At 33.1% G+C, this 24,166-nt stretch overlaps 2 protein-coding genes across 6 annotated transcripts in view; both read right to left on the bottom strand.

Moving 5' to 3' along the window:
• Positions 1-1,264: 1,264 nt before the first annotated feature.
• Positions 1,265-6,077, bottom strand: LOC110020769 (guanylate kinase 1-like). Of its 3 annotated transcripts, none has more exons than XM_020718984.1 (11): positions 5,815-6,077; positions 5,211-5,238; positions 4,325-4,435; positions 4,152-4,228; positions 3,942-4,071; positions 2,838-3,200; positions 2,413-2,534; positions 2,146-2,281; positions 2,012-2,057; positions 1,584-1,692; positions 1,265-1,489 (listed from the first exon to the last, which is right to left on the bottom strand). In XM_020718984.1, exons 2-11 carry the CDS (start codon positions 5,211-5,213, stop codon positions 1,408-1,410), a joined length of 1,179 nt encoding a protein of 392 aa, XP_020574643.1. In that variant the 5' UTR covers positions 5,214-5,238; positions 5,815-6,077; the 3' UTR covers positions 1,265-1,407. The 3 variants fall into 3 exon arrangements, with proteins under 3 accessions (XP_020574643.1, XP_020574644.1, XP_020574645.1); XM_020718985.1 differs by having other exon boundaries at positions 5,211-5,241; XM_020718986.1 differs by lacking the exon at positions 5,211-5,238 and having other exon boundaries at positions 5,815-6,075.
• A 10,694-nt stretch (positions 6,078-16,771) lies between these two features.
• The window catches only part of LOC110020836, a 44,881-nt gene continuing 37,486 nt past the window's right edge, over positions 16,772-24,166 (bottom strand). The window contains exons 4-6 of one of the 3 annotated variants that reach the window (XM_020719096.1): positions 18,631-18,859; positions 17,802-18,020; positions 16,772-16,994 (exon numbers count right to left, since the gene is read on the bottom strand). In XM_020719096.1, coding sequence (XP_020574755.1) covers positions 17,810-18,020; positions 18,631-18,859 — 440 coding nt within the window. In that variant the 3' untranslated portion in view covers positions 16,772-16,994; positions 17,802-17,809. Of the gene's footprint in view, positions 16,995-17,634; positions 17,688-17,801; positions 18,021-18,630; positions 18,860-24,166 lie in introns of those variants that run through there. The other 2 variants (XM_020719095.1, XM_020719094.1) reach the window with 2 other exon arrangements.

Here is a 24,166-nt window from a genome sequence, read left to right on the forward strand (position 1 = left end):
CTCATTTTGCACCATCTTCTCTATAAATAGGCGAATCATTTTAAGAATGAGACAAGAATAATCACGACAGATTAATGTTCACTCTTTCTCTTTTTATTTCTATCCCTCTCTTTATTTATGCTCTCTATTCATTAGGCGTGATTCACCGACAAATCAAGATTCAACAAAAATGATAATAAATATTTTAAATATAAAAAATTAATAAATTCATATGATTATATATTATATTGCACAGTTCTTTCTATATAAATTAAATTATCATTCTATCTATGCAACCAAAATACACTTGACCAAATCTTTAGTGGATCAGACGGCTCAGAGCGGAGCACGTGTCACTTGTTAGAGTTCTGTGAGAATAAATAAAGATATATAGAGGCCACATATCGATCGAGTGACTGATCAAGGCTCAACCAACCTAGAGGATGGTCAAAGCAAAGCCGGATATCGATTGAGTGATCGACCAACGGTCAATCGACCAAGAAGACAATCAAATGAAAGGCCAAATGACGATCAAGCGACTGACCAAAGATCAACTGACCCGAAAGCCACCCAAACAAGAGGTTGACCGATTCGAATACCACTCAGATAAAGGTTAACCGACAAGAGAATGATATGTCGGATATTCAACGACCCCAGGGGTCGCTAACTAAATAGGATTAGGAGTGTAACATTCATTTTATACTATTCATAGCCCTTTATAAATAGAGGGGCATACATGTTCTTGAAAACATATACCAAAATATCTTATTTTTCTCTCATTTTTACCATTTTTTTTTTGGGCGTAATTGATCGATAAATTTGGGTTCATATAATATTACTCTACAAATAAAGAAAATCATATATGCCGGCCCACCATGATTTGTGCTTAATTTCTGGGCCTTGTCACATGCACCCACGTTCAAGTCAGTAGCTTTTAAATGATGGTCAAGCTTTTTCTTGAAACTTAATTTTACATCTCTTGAATCATATAAAAAGAAAATTATAAATATTATAATATGATCATATTAGAAATAAATTATAACAAATATTAATTATTCCTATATTATACATATTACAAAAATTAAATATTAATTATAATTATTCAATAAACCAACCTTAACCAAAAAAAAAAGATTTTTTTTTTATAAATATTCCTCATAATAATAATAATAAAATGTATATGTAGCCATTTTTTAGCATCACATAATCTAAAAAAAGGGATAATTACGTAAAGACCACCCGAAACATTGATATTTACAAATTAGCCATCTAGATGATATTTGGGGTTTTAGCATGAATTTTGGTATTTAAGTGAATTTGAAAAATGGATGAAAGAGGGTGTAATTGTAAAGAAACATTACAAATTAACCAGCAAGAAATGCTCAAAGAAGAGTTTAAAAGAAAATATAAAAATAATAAAGGAGTTTATCATAAATTTGTGGTATACAAATTCAGGCCTCTGGTCCTGCCAGGTGCTCCTCCTTTAAGCAAGGCCCAATCAAGAATGAGCCTAAGAAATTAAAAAAGCAACATTTAACTTTAAAAAGAAAAATGCAAAAAATGAAAATATATAAATAAAAATAATTAAATTTGAAAAGGCTTACTTGGTTGAAGAAGAAGAAGCACTCATTCCATTAATTCCACAGTGAATTATAACCTTCTTGTCTGCTTTGGATGTTGAGTGGGAGAATGGAACCATGAAACTCTTCATAGCTGTGTCATATCACAATAATTTCATGTTTTCTCAAAGAAAAATATATATATATATATATATATATATATCTAAAAGATTTAAATACATACCATTCATCCCCTATATATATACATATATGACACATTGGTTATGCATGAAAAATGTTTATTTCACTTTTCAGAAGTTAAAATAGCAGTTTTTTTGATGTGATATGAAAGATTTGGGAGGTAGAGATATAAAAAGTGAAGTTTTGGAGTTAGATATGTAAATAAATAGGAATTGTGTGGGTATGTATGCAAATGCCCCCAAAAACATTGGAAGTAAGTTCTTAAAACATACAAGGTTGGGATGGTTCTCTGTCTGTTTCATCCAAAGCAAGTAGTTTCTGCGCCAAATAGAGTTTGGACAAGAATTATTACATTAGGGCAGGTTTATAAAGCAATTTCTCTACTTTGTGAAATTATAATGAGCACCTTCAGGTTTTGATAGCACGATTCGAGCTCGTCATTTATCAATAGGTGATCAAACAGGCCGTTGGACTCCGCTTGCTCGAGCTCGGCTCGGGCGTTTGTTAATCTTTTTTGGATCTGTTCTTCCGCCTCTGTGCCACTGTAGATGGCAGAATAAACAGATTAGAAAAGGCTAAATCTAATATTGTGTGATAACTATTAGAAAACTGTTGGCACTAAGTTGTTTGTGTAATCGAACATACAAAGTGGTATCAAAATTTTCATAATTACCGTGCACGAAGTCGTTTCTCGAGCTCTTCAAATGATGGAGGGCGAACGAAGATAAATGTTGCTTCAAGTGGGCTAGCTCTCACAGACCTTGCACCTTGAACATCAATATCAAGAATGCATCTCTGCAAAATAAATAAATAAATTATACCAAATGCTGAAACAATGGACTCCATTTAGATTTCTTTATAGTATTCTTAATGATTAAAGTGCCAACATGGTCCCCTAACTAATTACCTGGTGTCATTTTAGTCCTAGTCAATAAAAGTGTTAAATTAGTCCTTATACTCTTTTAATATTATCTTGGCCTCTATTAAAAGAGACTGGAGCCTAAATTGACATGTTCATATACTCTGGGACTAAAATGACCCCCAACAAAGAGTCGGATGATCAATTTGACACTTTGTTTGGTTCACAATTGATACGACCTTCCCAACATCAGAAACAGCTTCAACTGCCTCTATGCTCGTTCCATAAAGGTTTCCATGAACCAATGCGGATTCAAGGAACTTCCCATCCTGTATGTCTTTCTCCATCTTGCTCCGCTCGGTGAAATGGTAATGAACACCATTCAACTCATGTTCCCTCGGAGCTCTAGTCGTGTGGCTTACGGAGAACCCGAAGGTTGAGGGAAATTCTTTCATTAGCTTTGCTATTAAAGTGCCTTTGCCAACTCCGGAGGGGCCGCTGATCACAATAGGCTTTGATCCATGGCCTAATAAGCCCTTACTCCATGCCACTACCTCAGCACCAAGCTGCTTTCTTTTCTGTTTAACAAAAGGAGTGTCTACCTACAAGTAATGCAGAGAAATCATGAGTGAATAGAAGCTTGGGAATATATTAATCACAACATAAATATATTTTCTGAAAAACAATCTATAATTCATGAATCATATATCATCAGAGAACAGTGGCAAAGTAGCTTATGTTAGTCCCAAAGTCTATAGAAGTATCAATCAACTTCCCAAAATCTTTTAACATGGGTTGAAATAGTTCTAAGACATTTTAAAGGGAGAACTATTTCAACCCCCATTAAAAATTTAAAGACTAATTTCGCACTTTTATACTCTGAGAATAAAATAGCCAAATGTAACAGTGCATGGATCATTTTGACACTATTAGATATTAGCACACCCATGATTTTTCTTTTTTTAGATGAAGCTCAAAAGCCTGATTAAAATAAAAGCAAACATAAAAATAGGGCAATTACATACATAGCACTTGCTACTTACAAAAATAGCAAATTTTACATATAAATCACACAATTCTGTTATATTTACATATCTAACATAAAAATTTTCATATTTATAATTATAACACTTCGGTGTGATAAACCTATATCAAAACAAAATCAGATAGAGTTGATATTTGTCACTATGTAAACCCACAAGTAAACAAAATCAGGCATCTTCAGTATAAGTCTGTGAAGCATATTCTAGATTTGACAGCCTTTTTAATTTAAGAAAAAAATTCCATTAAAATAAAATTTGCAAAATATATAAATTATATTTAAAAAAATGAAGAGAAAAAACCTCAAGGAACCAGATGCTATTATCATGGGAAGATTCCTTCAGAAGTATTAATGCCCGCTCATTATCTATAAGAAAAGATGAATACCCATTCCTTGCAACCGGTTTTGTGCCTAACACAACAGGCTCCAACCTGATAATCAATGTAAATTTCAATAACTAATATTCATAAAAAAAAAAAAAAAAAAAAATTAAAAAAAAAATATTACACACCATGTGCCTGTTGGCTTATCAAAAACCTTGACATTGATTGAAAAATTAGAAATGGCTTCAGATCCACCAATTGAATACTGAAAATATAGCATTATATCAGCTCAAAAAAGGCTTACATTTTGCAAAATCATTACATGATTAAAGAACATACATTACATAATGAAGATGCTTACTATTTTATCAGCAATGATTGTGAAGGTCTCATACACCTTTGATTCTGAATCATGAACCATAGGTGGAAATTTTTCAGTTTTAGAAAGAAGAAATTCAGGAACTTCTTCCCCCTGAAAAGTTGAAAAAGTAAACAAAATCTCAGATAAACATTACTAAATATAACAATTTTTTCAAGGACAGTAGTTGAGTGCAATATCTCACACAAAATGGTATTAAAATCCTTAAATCACATTAAGGGGGTGTTTGGTAGCATAATTTTAACAGGATTTAGGCTGAATCTAACATAAATCCAGCCAAATGTAAAAAAAAAATTTTTTTTTTTAAAGTAAATCTGGATTTGTTAAATCCAACTAATTGGTGGATTTAACTGATTTAGCTTCGGAAGAAAGCCAAGGCCATAAGAACCTGAAATAAAATGCCAAACACATCTAACAATTTTAACTAAATTTAGCCTCAATTAAACCAAACAATATCCTAAATTTAACAGTGCATAGATTTACTAATTATGGATTTACCGGATTTACTAAATCCTATTAAACTTAAATACTAAGTGCAGCCAAACACCCTCTAAGTGTACCATAAATTTAAAATCATAGAAGGGAGCATGTTAAGGCAAGTTCTCCTCCCTCTAAATTTTAATTTTGCTTTATATAAAATAGATCCATAATCATATAAATCTTCTATCTTTTATCCTCTACAATATTCAATTACAATTTTTTTTTTTTTTTAAATTATGTTCAACAGAGCCATACATAAATAAAAATTAAACTTTTACATTGCTCCCATAAATTTTAAAGGCTTTTCAAACTTATCTCAATTTTTGTTCCTATTATAAAAAAGATAAATTTATTAAATCCACTGCAATTTTCCATAAGGATAACTCACCATAAAAAGCCGCCTTTTACCAATCAACCTGCTTCATGAATAAGAAATAAATCACTAACAAAAAATAGAAACAAATACAAAAAGGAATATATTGTCCGATCACAATTGCTATCAAAGAACCTTTTAACCGCACAGTAAGAGCATAACTAAGGAGAGCCAGAAATCATGAACAGAGAATAATACTTGTGCTTGCTATAATAGCGCCAAAAAATCTCATTCCCTATATATATATATATATATATATGTAACAAAATAATTAAAATTCGCTGAAACGGGACCGGACAAAGAGAGCTTCACCTCAAGATGAACTGTAAATATCATACGGAAAATAAAATGAATTAAACAGAACCCCAAGTTTTTCTTTATTTTCAATTTGTAACAGCGATCTCACCAACACAGAACCCCAAAATTTCAAATGCCGATCAAAAGCGGTATCGGAATTACCATCAAGACAATAAAAATAAAATTGAAAAGGGAAAATATTAAAGATAATCGTAAGACATCGCGATCTATGAATAATGCTTGAAAATCGCAAGACATTAGGTACAGGAATGAAAAGACCGGCATTCGCGAGGTAAATAAAGGAAATGAAGCGAGGGCTTACTCCGATTGCAGATTCTTGCAAGGATTAGGATCTGGGCGACGGAAGAAACCCCTTAAAATCAAGTCAACCGATCAAATTGGAACGATGAATTCACAGAAGGAAGAAGAAGAACAAGAACAAGAACAAAAATCGATCAATCAAATTTCACCCGCCACTTTTTACAGAGACGGAGATAGGGAGAGAGTCAGCGTGCGTGTTGTAGAAGAAACTTTCGCGGCTTTTTCCCGACTCGCGGTGCAGAATGAAATGTCCCGCGAGGGTTGATAGGGACAACAGATGGACGGCCACTGATTAGATTCGCGGAACCTGAGTTGCATGATACCGGGTTCTTTGATTGACACGTGTCAATTCAGGTTTGGTTCATATTCGACTCATTTGAAACTCGCTCGTACTCAAAATTACTCGTGAACAATATCTTTGTTTTCGGCTAGATTTACATACTCTTGTTTGTATTTAACTCACGTTCAACTCAAATTTAACTCATTGAAATTAATTAAGGGCTTGTCGAGCAGCAAATTCATTCTACAACGCAACTCGAGAAAAAGCCACGAAAGTTTCTTCTAAAAGACTCGTTGAGTCTATCTCTTTCTTTGTAAAAAGTGGCAGGTGAAATTCGATAGATCGATTCTTCTTCATTTTCATCGTTCCAATTTGATCGGGTGACTTGATTTTAAAGATTTCTCCAACACTGTCGCTTCATTTCTTGTATTTATCATCATCAATTCAAAATTATATTCGTGAATTCAAACACGAGCTATTTAATAAGTCCGCACATAATTTGCTCATAAATAACTAGTTTTTTTTTTACAAGCATGGCACGTATACAAATCATTCTAGCTCATTTGACTAAGATTTTTTTAAAAAATATTGCTTAAAATAATGATTTTCTTATTTCTTTTTTATATTTAAATAGGATTCCTGATGGGAATTCTTTGTCGTTTAGATGATGTGGGACTAAAAGTTTGGGATGACGGAACGCGCAATTTACATACATACCACCCAATTTGATCTATTTACATATGTGTTAAGAAAAGACAAGCTGACGGCAACATGCAATTTTTTAGGGGAAAAGCAGCTACGTGTATTTGGCTCATATGTATTATTTTAAGCACATTACAAACATACCACCTAGATTAGGGGTGTAAACGAACCGAACACGAACGAACAAAGCTTGTGTTCGTGTTCGGTTCGTTTAAAATTTAGTTTGTTTGAAATAAGCTCGTGTTCGTTTCTTAACGAACGAGCCGAACACGAACCGATAACTTATATTATATAAATATTCAATATCTATATTAGTATATTACTGCTATAGTATATTAATATATTATTATTATTATTTTATTATATATTATAATTTATAAAATTTAATGTTTTAAAATATAATAAATTTTTTATATATAATTATTTTATATTATTTTATATTTCAAACAATAACGATTCGAACACGAACGAACGCATCACTGTTCGTGTTTGGTTCGTTTAACTAACCGAACGAAAAAAATTTGTTCGCGTTTGTCTCGTTTACTTATCGAACGAATCGAACACGAACTCATTGACGAACCGAACACGAACTGTTCGCGAACAACGAGCTTTTTTGACAGCCCTAACCTAGATCATATTTATTTATATATCTAACACCTAAATTTATATATATTTTATAATTACACCACAAATTAGCATTTTTTAATACATATAAAAATTAATATAAAAAAGATATAAATAAATTTTATTATTTAATTATTTCGAGCTGAACACGAGCGAACAAACATTAGTTTGTATTCAGCTCGTTTATAAATCGAGCTTAAGAAGTTGTTCGTGTTTGGTTCACTTGCTTAATTAACGAATTGAACACAAGTTATTTAGCAAGCCGGATGCGAGCTGTTCCACGAGCATTTTTGACAACCCTAACTTTAACGACATAAACATTTCTCCTTTCAAGGAGCGAAAAATAAAGGCTTGTTGATCATCTAACATTTGCTCAACTTACATACTTTCAATTCAAATAATAATAATAATAATAATATTTAAAAATAAAAAATAAAAAAGATAAAAAAAAATCAGGCTAATTGATGACTACTAAGGAGATTTATAATATGAATTTAGTTAAATATCAATGTCATATACAACTCATGACAAAATCATAAATACTTTTATACAAATTTATTTTTTTTAATATTATGCTAAAAGTATTTAAATGCATATAAACCTAATTAAATATTTAATTTTAATTATTAAAAAATAACAGAGTAATAGATTCATAAAAATGCTTAAATGATTTAACCATTGAATAAACATCTAAAAGATTTAATCACTTCTTTCCATATTTGTTCTTTTCCAAATCAAATTCACAAGTTGAAGTGATTAGATTGATCCTACCCGCCGAAGCGACTAAACCAATCCCATTCGTCGAAGTAACATATTCATCACGTGTACTGTCTTCCTCGGGATGAAAACTTCAAATCTATCCCATCTAAGATTGCAGTTCGAGGAGGTCACTGGGGCCACCCCAGACACGCATCCTTCTCACGTTTAAGGACGCCATCGGAGACAGGGGATTCAGTCCCATCACTCAAGTACTAGAGACAGTAGCCATATCAACAGTTTCTGACATTAGTAGATAACATGCCACGACCTCGACACTACTTTTGTCGTGAGAAGGTTGAAGATGTAGTGTGAGATGTAAAACTAAGATTAGTTTCTAGTTTTCTCCTCTGACATGTGAAAAAGGGGAGAGACGATGGGGAAGGGACTCTCTTTTTATGATTGTGAGTAAAACTGGTGTGTGAATGCTCTTGTGACTCTGTGGTCAGGGATCCGCTTCCCGCCCGATCTTCACTTGTTCGGTTCTCAATGACCCGTAACTACTAACTTAAGTCCGCTTAAAAAGGGGGTTATTACATATAGACCACCCAAAACATTGTTATTTACAAATTAATTTTTATCTTTCATCCATTTTCAAATTCTCACTGAAATATCAAAATTTATGGTAAAATCTCAACTCATATGTTTCATTTTTTTTTTTATCAAATTCTCAATAGCTTGATCGTAGCTAGCACGCGTACGTATATGAGTTCCATGGTTTGAAAAAGTCACCCGGATGCTTAATTCTGTAAATAGCAATGTTTCTGGTGGTTTGTATGTAATTATCCAAAAAAAAAAAAAAACAGTGATCCCTTTTACATATGTCAATATCAGTGGGCCCCACTTTTGTTTATTTATTTATTTTTTTAATCTTATTCGATAGCGTACGCAAATTGCGTGTGCTGTCCGCACAGAATAATCGCTCGATGTGGATGGGGGAGATTTAAGCTCGGGAATAAAGGGCCTGGGGAACGGAAGAGTTTGTAAAATTTGAAGTTTTTAGGGTTAGATATGTAATTACATAAGAATTGAGTGGTGTCGTATGTGAATATTCCTATTTATTGAGAAAAAGAATAATGAGAGTATTTAATTCCGGTGCTTTGCTTCTAAGAATTTGATTCTCGTTTCAAGTTGCATAAAAAATGTGCGTTTGAAGGCATCAACTTGCCACCAATCATAATTTTGGTTCCATGACTTCATGTGCAAACGAGTGATTTATATTAATTTTTTTAATATTTATCTAAATAATAATTGATGATCACAATTCGAATGGTATAATTCTCTTTGAATAGATTCAACATTATTTATTGAAAGGACGATTCCCTATTAATAGATCATAGGGGGTGTCTAGTAATTTAGCCCTTGGTAACTGCTGTTGGCGCCACTTAATATTTGTAACTGCTCAGCTTGACCAGCTGATCGTCATTCGGTCTGCTGAGATTTCTTCGGTTGGTAGACATGTATTTGATCGGCTTTCTTGGGGAAGCCATGAATAGATCTCTTATCCTTTGTGAATATTTATTCTGTTAGGTCCTTCATTAAGGAGAGTGGTCCCTACCGAGATTTGGAGCGATTGTTGACTTTTTTTTTGTGAGTGACCTAGAATCAGTTGAAAAGCCGATTTTATATGGTCATTGGCGGTTCGACCCACAGCCCGGAAGACCTGTAGCCTAGATGACCAACAGTCTGGATGGCCTTTGGCCTGAACAACCCAGAGTCGGGACGACCCGTAACATGGACGACCTGCAACCCAAACGGTCTGTAGCCCGGATGACTCGTTGGCCTGGACAACATGCTCATACATGTAAAATATCAGAAACAACTCTATAACACACCATTAAAGCATGGGCAAACATGCAACTTAAGATATTGTATCCTCAACCCTATCAATCGGGGATCATTTTATAAATAAAATAGGTCATAGAGGTCCAGGAAAACCGTAATTACCCATATTACTGTTCATTTACTGTGTCTCTCTCCCTCTCTCTCTTGACAGTCTCACACTCTATTTCTTGGGTGTGATTCACAGATAAATTCGTATTAAACGACACAAACACATAAGAACTATTTAATATTTACAAAAATCTCCATTTTTTAATGGATAATAGTTTTAAAAAATGTAATATATATAAGATATTTTCATTAGAAATTTAAGAGATTCACGTTACCTGTAAATAAAACTTCTGGTCAATTTTAATATACAATTTGCCATCGTCCCTAGCCGTTTGATTGCTTTTAGATTTGTGCTGGCAGTTTTGGTGCAAATAGGTAAGAAATTATTAAAGCAAATTTAAAAAAAATCATGAATTTTCAAATACTTCAATTTATTTATAATCATTGATTATAATCCATGAGTATGTTATTTATTCTAGTGTTTATACAATTAAAATAATATTTATGTACAAATAATTGGGTCCTATGCATGAAATTGTTATAACAACAATATTTAAATATCTAACGGTCAAAGAGAACAAATGGAATCTATGCGCTCAGCACCCACCATTGACTAATGAAATAATTGTAACTTGTGATTTTTTGTTGTTGTGTTAGGTTAGGGACATTTATAAACATACCACATAATTCGTATGTATTTATATATCAAACACCGAATATTTATATGCACAACACTCAAATCTCTTCGACCACTAGGGGTGTGAATGAATCAAACACGAACGAACAGGACTCGTGTTCGTGTTCGGTTCGTTTAAAATTAAGTGTGTTTGAAATAAGCTCGTGTTCGAAATTATTCCTCCCAAAAACTTCAAAAACTAGGTTTCACTGAAAGAAACTTAAAAAATCAAAAAGAAAATAAGATAATTTAAGCCAAGAGGCAAACTTAGAGATAAATATAAAATTATAGGATTTAATATAAGCTAAGAGACGAACCTGAATATCATATTATAATTTCGAGTATATAATTCTTTTTAAAATATGATTATATATATAATTATTTTAAATTATTTTATATTTCAAGCAATAACAATTCAAACACGACCGAACAAATGACTGTTTGTGTTTGGTTCGTTTATAAACCGAACGAAAAAAAATGTTTTTGTTCGTCTCATTTGCTTATCGAACAAATCGAACTCGAACTCCCTGGCAAATCGAACACAAACTGTTCGCGAACAATGAGTTTTTTTGATAGCCCTATCGACCACATCAAAGTACTACCACTATTTATTTGCTTTTTAAAAGTGAAATACAGCTTTTCATACATAAATTTATAACAACAACAAGTAATGTAACCCCACCACAAGTGCACTGAGAGACATGAATCATAATTGACAAATACATTTTAAAGGGAGATCATCCATGCAAAAACCCTTAAGAAATTAATAATACATCTCTCATGTGCGAAAAGATTTCATGAATTTTTTTATGTTTTGCTCATCTTTTTGAATGAAACTGCACTTCAAAGAAATGTATTTTTAAATTTTTTTCTTGCAGGTGTAACAAGGATTAGGAGTAGAGCAAAGTGAAAGAAACATAAGCAAAAAAAGGAAAAAATTTGGAGCAAAAAGCAGCTTGTGAAGACTAGGGCCATGACGCCAAGTACTGGGCGCCTAGGCGCCAACCAAGCCTGAAACCCGAGAGATTGACACTAAGGTGCCAACCACTGGGAGTCAAGGCCCCAATCCTGAAAGCTGGTCATGGTGCTAGATCATTGTGGCCCATAGTGTATAGTCTAGGCGTCGGTGCTGAATTCTGGACTGTTTTGAGACAGTTTAGAGCAATTTCATAATGGATTCAAGGTAGTTTAAAGAGCATTTTGGAGAGGATTTGAAGATGGAAATGAAGTGTTCGTGAAGGAGAGGAAGATGAGTAAGAAAGGATGTGTTTATGGTGATTTCTAGGGTGTGTTAGAGAGTTTTGGAGGGATTTTCCTATTGAGTTGCGAAGAAAATTTATTATGAGGTTTTAGAGATAATTACTACGTTAAATCCCAGAGTCAGCAATTGCACAACTTGATATAGCCCAAAGTCTAGGAAATGAACCTTTAGGAAAACCCTTAACATCCAAAAATATTTATGAAGCTGCTCAAATTCGTCATTAGTCACACAAACATTGAAGAATATTAAAACGAAACTAAAACCATTTCTTCAATCACTTAGAAAATTCGCACCAGGATGGACACTCCTGTAGGTCTTCGACCATGATAAAAAACATCAAAGGTATCAAAAGAGAAAAGAATATAGAGGAGCCATCCCCTAGGAAGATATGTAGACCAACATCAAAGGGCGTGGTGGCTTGAGAGACTAGTGAGAGTAGTTGATCCTCACGACACCCCCCCCCCCGCCCCCCCCCCCCCCCCTCGACATCATTTCCTACTTGCCTACATCATAGAAACCCTGGTACCTACCATTATTCAATAGTTATTTTGTTGCAATTGTTTACAAACGAGCTGTAAAGGCCATTTAGAATAAGAAATTTCTTCGAACACCCAGAACCTATGAAAAGAGAGAAACTACCCAATGGATACCTATAAGTATTGTGCATCCCTTAAGGATAATTTGCATGATATAAAAAATAATAGTATGTTATAAATCTTATGGGAAAACTGAAAAGTTTATTTTGCTTAGACGGACAAGAAAAAAAAGGAAGGCTCCCATGGATAGTTGAAGGAACAATCAAGTTCTAGCTCAAAAGATCTACATCGTTGGCAATGTACTGACCATTCTTCAGTAAGCAAGTTTGGAAGCATCTTAACAGGAAAGTCTCAAATGACTCTGATTGCGACCATGTCAAAAGCCTATCACATCAAAGTAGAGCCTATCATTTTCCTTATAGAAAACAAGCTAACAAAATAAAATTTATTCAATAATAAATAGTTGTCACAAGCCTAATCATCAACTATCAAATAGAAAGCATTGAAAGCAATATATAGTTCTGAACAACATATTCTTCAAAAATTCCTTAAATATATGAATCTAGATACTCATCCTTCAACCCCAATTGTTGACCATCTATTTAGAAAAATTGGGAGACACAGGGGCTTGATTACTTTGGCCATTGCATGGGAAAAAAAGAGATATTACATCACAATAGACAATGTTATCACAATTGATGCACTAACAACTTACAATGTGATTATTAGATAACCATTCACAAATACCTTTAGAGTTATAGTCTCCACTTACCACATCATAGATAAATTTTCAATAAGAGGAAAACCACTAATAGAAAGAGGAGATCTGATGCAATTGAAGGCATACTATCTAAAGGACACATTTTGACAATTTGAAGGGTATAAATAAATTGACTTGAAGATCTCCAAAGTAGTAAAGGAACTCACAGGGCAAACTCTGTGAATGGTTGAAGAAAAAATAAACACACTCATCCCTAACTACTTCACAGAAAAAAGATGATAAAAGAAGTACGCTACTTGGTGTCTTCTCTTACCATATTTAGAAGCTGGAATAAGTTCTTAAAAGTTCAATATATTAATAATTTTCCTACATGAGAAAATACACAAGCCCAATTTGAACTAATCCAAAAAGAAACACAATCCATTATCATAAAAATTATTTAAAAATTCAAACTTCTTCAAAGCTCACTCAAAAAAATTTGCATTATTGAAAATGTTACCTAAATGCACCATTTAAACAAGCAACAAAGTAATGTTAGAGCCTTTGGTATACTCTACTTTTACATAGGACTTTGTCACTTTTCTAATAAAATAACCATAAAAGTAATGAGAGAGAGCAAATGTATGAAAAGAGAAATTTTTGATGATATAATAAAAGTCATAAAGTTTTTTTTTTTTTTTTTTGAAAAGATCAAAAGGCTATTTATGGAGAAAAATGAGATTTTTTAGCCAAACAACACATTTATCATAATAAGCAAAAAAAATTCAATCAAAAGAAAATATATTTTATATCAAGATAATCAGAGCATTTTGAATATTAAAATTGATGAGTCAAAAAAAGAGAGACAAATAATAAAATACAATAATTAAAATAATACAAAAGTAAATAGGATCAACTTGATATAAAGGTAATTACATTACACAAAGCTATAACAAATCATTAAAATAAAATCACACCAATGCGGCTCCACATTCACTTCTTACACATAAAAAATCCATAATACATCATAAGAGTTTGTACAACTATTCACAATTTACATAATTATGCTTATGTGTGAGGGCTTTATAGACGTTCATCTAAGGCATGTGCACTCATCCTCAATGGTAAGGACAAACTCACACATGTTGTTTGCTACTTAATCACACATGTTGTTAGGAATGTGGTTGACACATTCCTTCATTAATGACCACTTACATTTCTCTTCAAAATTTCCTTTTTTTTTAAAAAATTTTGATATCATTATAATACCTATAAGTAGGGTTGATATGCAATGATTATACCAGCAGTTGAATGAAATTTTCTCTCTTTTTGTTTGGTTTATGGCGGCTTTAAGTGCGTGCATTTTATTTGGTGAGATTAGGTAATTATTTTTTCTCTATTTTTAATTTTGTTATGCTATTATCTTATCCTAATACCCACCTTATTCACATCTTCTCAACACCATTAGAATCTTAAGATACCATACTCAAACCAACCCTCAAAACCATTCTAAACATCCAGTTAGAAGCCCTAGGTCAAGCTAGACAAGACTAGAACCTAGTCTTATTATCTATCCATTGACACCCACATAAACTTCTTCAAATTGAACCATATACTTCAGATCATAACTCCACATCCTAAGACAACTACTTATAAGAATTTTTATCAATTTACCAAATTTTAAACCACTTCCCTAAAGATCTCTTCAATTGCAGCCAAAACTAGCATAATCTAGATTAGTTTAGACATTCCAATCACTATATCATACTAAACACTTTAGAATTTCACAAAAAAAAAAAAAAAACTAACAGATCTCATATTTAAATGTTAAACTAAAGATTCAAAGTCTTTAGTAACCTTTATACTCACTAAAATTCCATTCACCACCATCAATAAGTCTGTGGGCTAACCCTTTTATTTTCGAGGGGTTGTTTATTCTTACATTTAGCAGCCACTTGTGATTTTGTGACCCCAACCTTTGAATGTCCAAAGTAGCCATAGAATTCTTCTATAAAATAGAAACTTTTCATAAATGTAAAGCTAGAAAGGTCAAGGGTTTCTCCAAACACAAAACATGAGATAGGGGTGCAAGGTTGTAGCTATAGATTGAGCTTTCAACTTGATATTTATAACAATCATAAGATTAACTAGCGAATAAGGGTATGTCATCACTTGCTTGAGAACTATCTATCCACTATCCAAGTCATAATCTTTAATTCTCTTCATCAATTTATTTCTTCTCTTAATAAAAAAGATGACTCAATTTTCATTCTTACTCCTTTACTAACTCTTCCACTGTTTACAAAGAATGTTTCAGAGTAGTCCATTTACAAGAACTTTAGATGATTTGATTATAAATTCATTCGAAGTCAAGAAAGATTTACTTGACTATTGTGATGCAGAAAAAGTTAAAAGAAAAATCAAGCTCCAAAAAAATAAAGTCTATCAGATATTTATTGATCAACAATACTATTGTTGTGCAAAATAGTCAAATCAAAGCTATTATTAAAATAATAAATACAACATGATAGTCGACAGAAAGATCGAATAGTTATTGCAATCTATCATTTTTGCCTTTGATATTTAGTCAATGTAAAAAATAGCTAACTTACGTCTCTTTATATTTTTTACAAGATACTCTCAAAAAATAAATAATAGAATTGATGGATTAAACATACAATCAAAGAAATCCAAAGATACAAATGCACATGCCTAGAACTAAGAGAAGACATTCATAATTCCCAACATAACTTTCTAAAAAATTGTTTTCTCCACCACAGCTTTACAATCACCTTTTTAAAAAGTTGCAGTCACCCCAAACAAACCCTATATGTAAGGAAGCATTCCCCCATACTAAAGACGTCATAGTGCTCTTGTCAAGAACCGAGGAACTCACCAAGGTCACTCACCTCATCCGAAAGGCTACTTGTCCTAACCCAAAAAGCTACTCCCCTCACCAACAAGGCACTCACCCAATAGGCAGAAGGCATTCATAGCCAACCAATCCAAACCAACGAATTTGTCAATAAGTCCGCATTCCCTTTCAAAGGTACAAAACTCCCTCTGCATAATCAACAACTCCTCTCAACCACTCACTTAAAAGAATTCATTCCCACATGCATTCAATAAAGTTTTGATCATGACATCAATGTCTCTATCATAATCCAATCTTATTTTTATGCTATTCTTTACAAAGTCAAAGTGGGCTATTCCATGTATTTCTCAAAACCGAATAAATAAAAGATCAAATGGCCTTTTAAAAGAATTCTCTCTTTTAGATGTTCTTTGGTTAAGAGTCAAAGTTTCAAAGCATCCCCTTCTTTTTCTTCTTATTCCTTTCTTTTATCTAAGATACCGCTTGTGTCTTGCTAGTGGGACTCTAATATTATTATAAAAAAATCATAATTCAACATGAATAAGATTAAAGGGAAAAACAAGTGATTGTTTGATTTACTAAACACTATAATATAAATATACACCGTAAAATAAACATAAGATTTTATATTCTTTTCTCTTTGATTTGAAGTGAATTGAAAACAATATAATTCAAAATATATAAAATATGTTTGGCGAGTGACAAACGACATTCAACTTCTTCAACTTACAATTAACATCAATGATTGTATATGTTAGCTACAAGTAGTTGGCAGGCGACAGGAGATAATGGCCAGCGAGTGTCGGCTGACCGATGACATTTCACATTAATGAACCGTGTTAATCTCAAATTCGACCAGATATGTTGAATTCTACAACCTGCTAAAATGAATTAACATGTAAACATCAATTTCATTCATACTTTATATTGTATTTATAACTCTTAATACCAAACATTTAATATTTTTAAAACCCCTGCAAAAATAAATTACAATACACTAAATTCTCCCAAACCAAACAACTCTTAAATGATGACCATCATAATAACAAGGATTGAATACAATACTTTTCATGATCACAATGCAAAATAGAAAAGCAAAAGACCCTTCAGAAGTTTGAGGCTGTTACTTAGGTTCCAGCAAAATTGACTAAGTACATTATCAAATAAAATTGAAAATATATCTTACTAATGAAAATGTCTAGTATCTCATATAAGAGGTAATTACACTTACCTCCCTTTTAAATAATCAATATTACACATATCTCCTTCTTCTTCTTTTCTGAAATTACACAATCTTCTATGTCAAAAGCTCTAGGTTAATGCAGGCAGGTTAATATATAATGAAATGTAATATCAACAACAAAAGAAGAAAGCGCAAATTCAACAACAACAAAATGCAGTCAGAATGTAATGTGAAATGCAACAACAAGAAGTCAAGTGCAGATCTATAATATTGGCTATTTATAGGGGAGATAAGTGCAAATAACCCAAAAGATATTGGCCTATCCTCAGCAAAAAGCTGAAAAATTTGCTGGAGTTCAGAGGCCTATACCTTCAAATCCCCTCTACTGCTACACAAAAAAATGAATAGATGATAATAATCAATCACAAAGAAAAGATGACATTGCAAATATATGATGTAAACATTGATTTTAAAGAAATTATGAATTAGTTGCAGTAATCACCATTGAAACTATGTGTCATTCACATCATCAACTTCATCTTCAATCTCAGTTACATTAGAAGAGAGATCTGCTGCCTCCTTTCCATCTCCAGACCGATTCCAATGGCTCTTCTCTGTTGTATTAACCATAGTCTGCTGCTTCTCCAACATACCTGACAGTGCCAGCTTGGGAGACCATTCAAGCATCTCGTCGATAATGTTCGAAACTTTTGTATGATACCTGAAGCATTAAAAAGCCTCCTGGTTTATATGTATAAGCCTAACAAAGTATAATTTTCTTCTATATTTGAGTTATTGAATTATCATTTTTTTTTTTTGAAGATTTACATACATATCACTTCAATTTTTATATATATGACACCTTACTGATGCACCAAAAGATGTATTTCATTTTTAGAAGTTAAAAATAGTGGAGTTTTTGATGTGATGTGAAAGATTTGTGCATTGTAAATGTAAAAAATTTAGATGTTTAATGTGTAAATACATAGGAATTGGGTGGTATGAATGTAAATAGCCCCTTTTTTTATATGGAAGAAAACATAGGTAGAAATGGAATGGTTTGATCATGATAGAAGCCTTAGAAAATAGGAAGATTTACATACGTACCACTCAATTCCTATGTATTTACATATATAACAGCTAAACTTCAATTTTTACAATATATGCCAATCTTACCTTGCATGAAAATTTGTACTTCATTTTTTAAAAGTCAAAATAACCGTACTTTCTATGCAATATAAAAGATTTGGGAGGGATAAATATCAAAAGTTTAGATATTAAATCTGTAAATACATAGGAATTGGGTGGTATGTATTTAAATGTTTACTGACCTTGCTCTGGCAGCTTCATCAGGAGCATGGTGCCGGAGCAGCAAAATGACCAGCACAGACACAACTGCGTAGAAGAGCCTTGAAGTCCACTTGGGGGGCTCGCCTTCTTCCTTCTTAGGGCAGAACCGGACCAGCTCTCCGAAAGTTGTTTCCTCCGCATTGATGTTGGGAAAGAACCATATCCGTTTTCCAAGAACGACGTAAAGAACACCAAATATTAAAGCTCTAACTGCATGATTAAGACTTTGTCATAACATGTGAGCAATGACTTTTTGCAATGAGGACAAGAAATTATTCAAGGAAATTTACATACAAAACACACAATTCTTGTGTATTTATATAGCTAACAACCAAATAATTTGGTTGACTGTTTGATTTGTGCGGTTAGAAAACAGCTGATTTGCAGTTATTTTTGGATAAATGAATATTCTGCCCTTGCGTAGTAGTGTTGTTTGCAACATAACTATCATAGCTATATATTTGATACTTAAAAAGAAAAACATACTTCATAACAGTACAAAAAAGAATATACACCCACTTAAATGTGAGCATCAAGATTGTTAAAAAAAAGATAAAACCTATTAAAACTAAAATCAAAAGTATAATAATATTAATTTTAAAATGCAATTAAAAACCTATCAAGATTGTCTTACGTGAAATTCAAATGCTTCCGGCGGGATTGCATGTGATTATAGAATTCTGTATTTAGATTGTCAATACCAAAATTATTTATTTATATTTTAATACTTTCGTATCATAAAATTAAATTTATATACGAAAAGTTATATTTTACTTTTAAATGTAATTAATAATAAAAATATTTATGGTGATATTAGAAATTTCAACGTCATGCAAGTAAATATAAAATTTTAGGAATACGCAAAAATTAAGTGATATGTATGTTTCTAAATTATATGAAATCCTGCCATCCAATTCGTCCAATACTGCTCGAAACCCTCCTTGCATCCACTTCGTGAACTCCTTCATGGCCAAAACCCTCGCAAGGTTCCCCTTCCTCCTGCCCTTCCCCTTCACCTTCACCTTCCCCGTCTCCTACCCCAAGCCGTCGCGCACCCTCCCCCTTCTGCATGGAAACTTTGCGATCGAGAGAGACGTATGAGAGAGAGTCGGGGGAGCGGTCGAAGCCACAGGACGAGGGCAGGGGAGAGGATCAAAGAAGCCCCTAGGGCGAATTCACGGGATGAGGGCAATCGCAAAAGGGGCAGCGGAGTAAAGTTTTTTCTAAGAACGGGGGCCACGAGTCAAACCCACGACCGGTGTTTAATAGAAAATAATTCAGCTTATTGCGAAACGCAACCCATATGCAAAAAACAATGAAAATGCCCCGCAGCAAATAAGCTGCGCCAAACGGATCCATAATCATTCCTTAATTTATTCTTCCTATCTATGCCATGTATTCATCGTATTGTAAAAAATATTATTTTAGAAAAATACTCTAAATATAGTTAGTGGAGAATATTTAATTCATTGTCTTGGCTAGTTGTATTGGTTTATTTGACATTATGATTAAATCTCAAAATAGTCCCCCCCACTAAACGTTTGTAGCTTATTTAGTTCCAAAACTTCACATTTATTTAATTTAATCACTTAATTATAAAAAATTGATCTAAAATAGTCCCCGGAAAATAAATTGGTATCAATATTATATTGTCAATTAACTAAATTTGGATCAAAATTGTATCAAAATCTCTCCATTGAGGGCTATGTTGGATCATTTTTGTACAACAGAGACCAAAATTCAAGAAGTGCAATACTCTAGGACTAAGTTGGCCACAAATAAATAGTCAGAGGATAAATTTGAGATTTATCTATTTATTATATATTTAAACATCAAATATTTTTGTTCTAATAACATAAACAACATATGGTTAGTCCTAACATTAGCCAACAACTTCCCTCTCTCTTCTTGCTCCTTCCCATCCATGATGTCCCAACCAAACCCCCACCCTCCAACACAAGTAACCTCAACCAACCCACCCTCCATGTTCCTGCTCTAGCGTTTCATGCTAGTTTCAAGAAAACAAATGAATTCGCTTTCCTAAGCTTACTCTCTCGACCTGACCCATGACCTCAACCACATTTTAGTATCTACAACTCGCCTTTCAAAGCCCATTTTGATGTGCTTCTGCAAACCGCACTTTATCACTCGATCATTAACACTTTAATTGTCCATGATGCACCCCTCAATCTCATACCCCATCCAATCTCAATGATCCAAGTCAAGACTTCAATTCATCTGCTCTCTCTATCATCAAGACGCCCCATCTTCTTTTGTGATTCAAAACCAATCTTCACAAAAGTCTTGTTGATTTTCATTCAACAAAAAAAAAATCAAAATTTTGACATGTTCCTTTTGGCTTGCAACACAACCATGTGCTCAAACTAGGTGGGACTTGACTATGTCGTCCTCACCTATTTAATAATGCTTCCAATAGATGACGGTGAAGATATTTTGATGTAGAAAGAGTAACATGGGTGGAGCATGATGGTGACATGAAAACATTACATAATTATACTCTTGATTGATAAGAGGGAAATAAATTTGCTATCTAAGAAAATGAGCACCTAAATGAATAAAAATTCTAAATATTATAACACCGTAAATTGATTCCAACAAGCCTTTTTTTCATTTTTTCTTGAATAATTCTAGTGAAAATTGGAAGAGCTGACGATATATTTTTATTTTTTGAAATAGTGGTAAAATTTAATGAAGACATACTACAATGAATTCTACCATGTTATAATTATAGTAAAGAGAAAATATTAATGTAAAAGCTTTTTCTGCAAATTAAAGTATTTCAACAAATTAATAAAGAAACCTTTAGAGGGCAAGCATACGAAACTAAGTTAAAAAAAAGGGATATTAAATTCTCCAAAAATCCTTCCCATGGGATCAATTATTAGCAATTGTGGATATACTAATGGAAAGTATGCGCACAGAATTTTTGACATTAAAAAATGGGTCAAGATATTCTAATCAAAATTTTGGCCAAGCTGAATGTCGAAGCCCTTAATATTTTTTTGACATCAGTTCAATACAATGCAAATCTAAAAGTTGGAGGGCCATCCCAATCATTCTCTTAGGATATCCTAATACAAAAATTTTCTAGCTCCATATTAGAATTTTTCCTAAAATTATCTTAATTCCCAGATTAAAGAGAAATCGAAGAGTCTAAGAAACCGAAGAAGAAGAAACAAGGAATTGGGGACAGTCAAAAGGTAGGAGAGGAAACGAGGGAATCGAAAGCCAATGAAATGAGTTCGCCTATATAATGATGTAGTAAACGTGAGTTTTACTAGAGGAGGCTTTTGTCCAGCAAAAGCGTGACGCTAGAGTTTCACCGAGCCGACAATGGCGACTAATAACATAGTTGTGAGCAGAGGAGACGAGATAAAGGCGATAAAGAGCGGCTTCTGCGGAGTCCGAGCGAGGCAATGTGAGCAAGGGGATGTGTGTGGTAGAGCCGAAGTAGATCGCGCGTCTGCAGGTTAGGGCCAATTGAATTCATAAAAAAGGTAAAATCTAATGTTATATATATATATATATATATATATATTGTAATATTATTAACAAATTTTAGTATTTAACAATTGAAGGGGAATAGGTGGCGAAATGTGCGAGCTAGAGGAAAAAGATTGACCCAAGCAAACTTCGATAATTGACAACGAGGTGAATACTTGTACTTTTAATCTATAGTAATAATTTATTTCTTCTCAACTACTTTGTAGTTAACAACACTTGCACATATTTTATCTTAATTGAGATATTTTTTTATCAATCATATTGGTATGAATGTTGTAGCTACTTACTTTTATGCATTTAGTGTATGTTTTATATAGTATATTGAACCAAATGCAATGAATACATGAATGATATATTTATATTGACTTCTTGTATATGTATAACTGACTATGATGGAGTCAACCCTTGATGATATTTGTGGGGAAACACTAAATTACCCATGTGCGTATATGAAAAAAAAACATTAATATTGAAATATCTTAAGTGATACAATTTTTAGACGGTGCTCCTATAATGATTGTACAAAAATAGGATGATATCGGTATGATATTATTATAATAATGCATTGAATAACATGTTAAAGGTTTATATTAATTTATTAAAAGTTTAAATGACATGTTTTTTTTTATTGCATTACTGTAGTTCAAGAGTACGAGTATTCACTGGCTTGTTTAGCTCACTGTTATTTTCAAACTAAGTTTTCAGATTAATTTAATTGATTAAAAGATGAATCATTTATAGAAGATGCAGACAACTAGTGACGAGATAAATGTAATTTTACTGTTTTGATTTAATTTAATTAGTGACACTTTTATCTGTTAAATTATAATGTTAAATTATAAATCAATATGAAAAATTTAGATCTCATTATCCGACCGTTTGTTCTCATCTTGGTTAATTTCAAGCCCCAAACTGGGTCTTAACAAAATGGTGTCAAAGACAGATTTAGATTTTAATTAATAAAATCTTGATGAAAGAGCCTGACGGCATCGTCATAAGTAGAGGAGGCGAGATGAAGGCGACGAAGAGCAGCTGGTGCGGAGGCTGAGCGAGGCGATCTGAAGAAGGGGACGCGTGCAGAAAAGACAAAGCAGGTCGCGCGTTTGCTGGTTTGGGTTGACTGAATTCATAAGAAGGTTAAATATAATGCTTTTATTTAATTGATTAATATATATATATATATATATATATATATATATATATATAGAAAACACGACTTCTTTGTTTATGGCTTCACACTCTCTCGCTCGTGTGTTTCTTCGCGGTGTCTTCGCGCTCAATTCTGTTCGTCTCCCCCGTTTCTTCTCCGGCTCTGAGATGAGGCTCGTCTCCCGCTCGCGTGTTTCTGCGCTCGATCCTCTTCGGCCCATCTCTCCGCTCGCGTGTTCTGTGGCTCAACCTTGCGGGAACTGCTCGCGATCGCGATTTCTGCGTTCTCTGCGCTCGTCCCGTCTCACTGTGTCGTCCCCTTCGACTATTTTGACGTGATTTTTTCGCTCGTCTGCTTTTTTCTCTAAATGTCACACCTATCTTTGAGAATGGCTTCAGACAAATCATATGTAGTTGCCCTTGCCGGAGTCTACGCCTCAGGCACACCAAAATCATCATATTTTCCTCCTTCATTTCAGTGGACGGAGGACATCAAGAAACCTAATATGAAGAATTGGAAGTCTGCCATCTTTTTTACAGAAGCTGAAGGTATTCAACTTGCTTCCTCCTGTCGTCTGAATTTGGTTGGGAAATTTCTATATGGAAAATTGGATTATAAGATGGGAGACAGATTCTTATTCAAATTAGCAATGAAGAAGATTACATGCGTTTATTTGCTAGAAGGATAATATGAATTGAGCAATGAAGATTCTGAAATGGTCTGTGAATTTTGACCCACAGACGGAATCGTCAATCATTCCGACTTGGATTTGTCTCTCTTGTATGAAATTTCATTATTTTTTTCAAAAAGTATTGTACTTTATTGTTTCAGCTTATCGGAAG

Source organism: Phalaenopsis equestris, unplaced genomic scaffold (genome assembly GCF_001263595.1).
Source record: "Phalaenopsis equestris unplaced genomic scaffold, ASM126359v1 Scaffold000107, whole genome shotgun sequence".
Lineage (NCBI taxonomy): Eukaryota > Viridiplantae > Streptophyta > Magnoliopsida > Asparagales > Orchidaceae > Phalaenopsis > Phalaenopsis equestris.

Excerpts from the sequence above, each read along its gene's own strand:
- LOC110020769 (XM_020718984.1), bottom strand. Across the intron at positions 2,282-2,412 it reads GAGAAACGACTTCGTGCACG|TGGCACAGAGGCGGAAGAAC; the intron begins GTAATTATGAAA and ends TGCCATCTACAG. Across the intron at positions 1,490-1,583 it reads GCTTCTTCTTCTTCAACCAA|GCTCATTCTTGATTGGGCCT; the intron begins GTAAGCCTTTTC and ends TTAATTTCTTAG.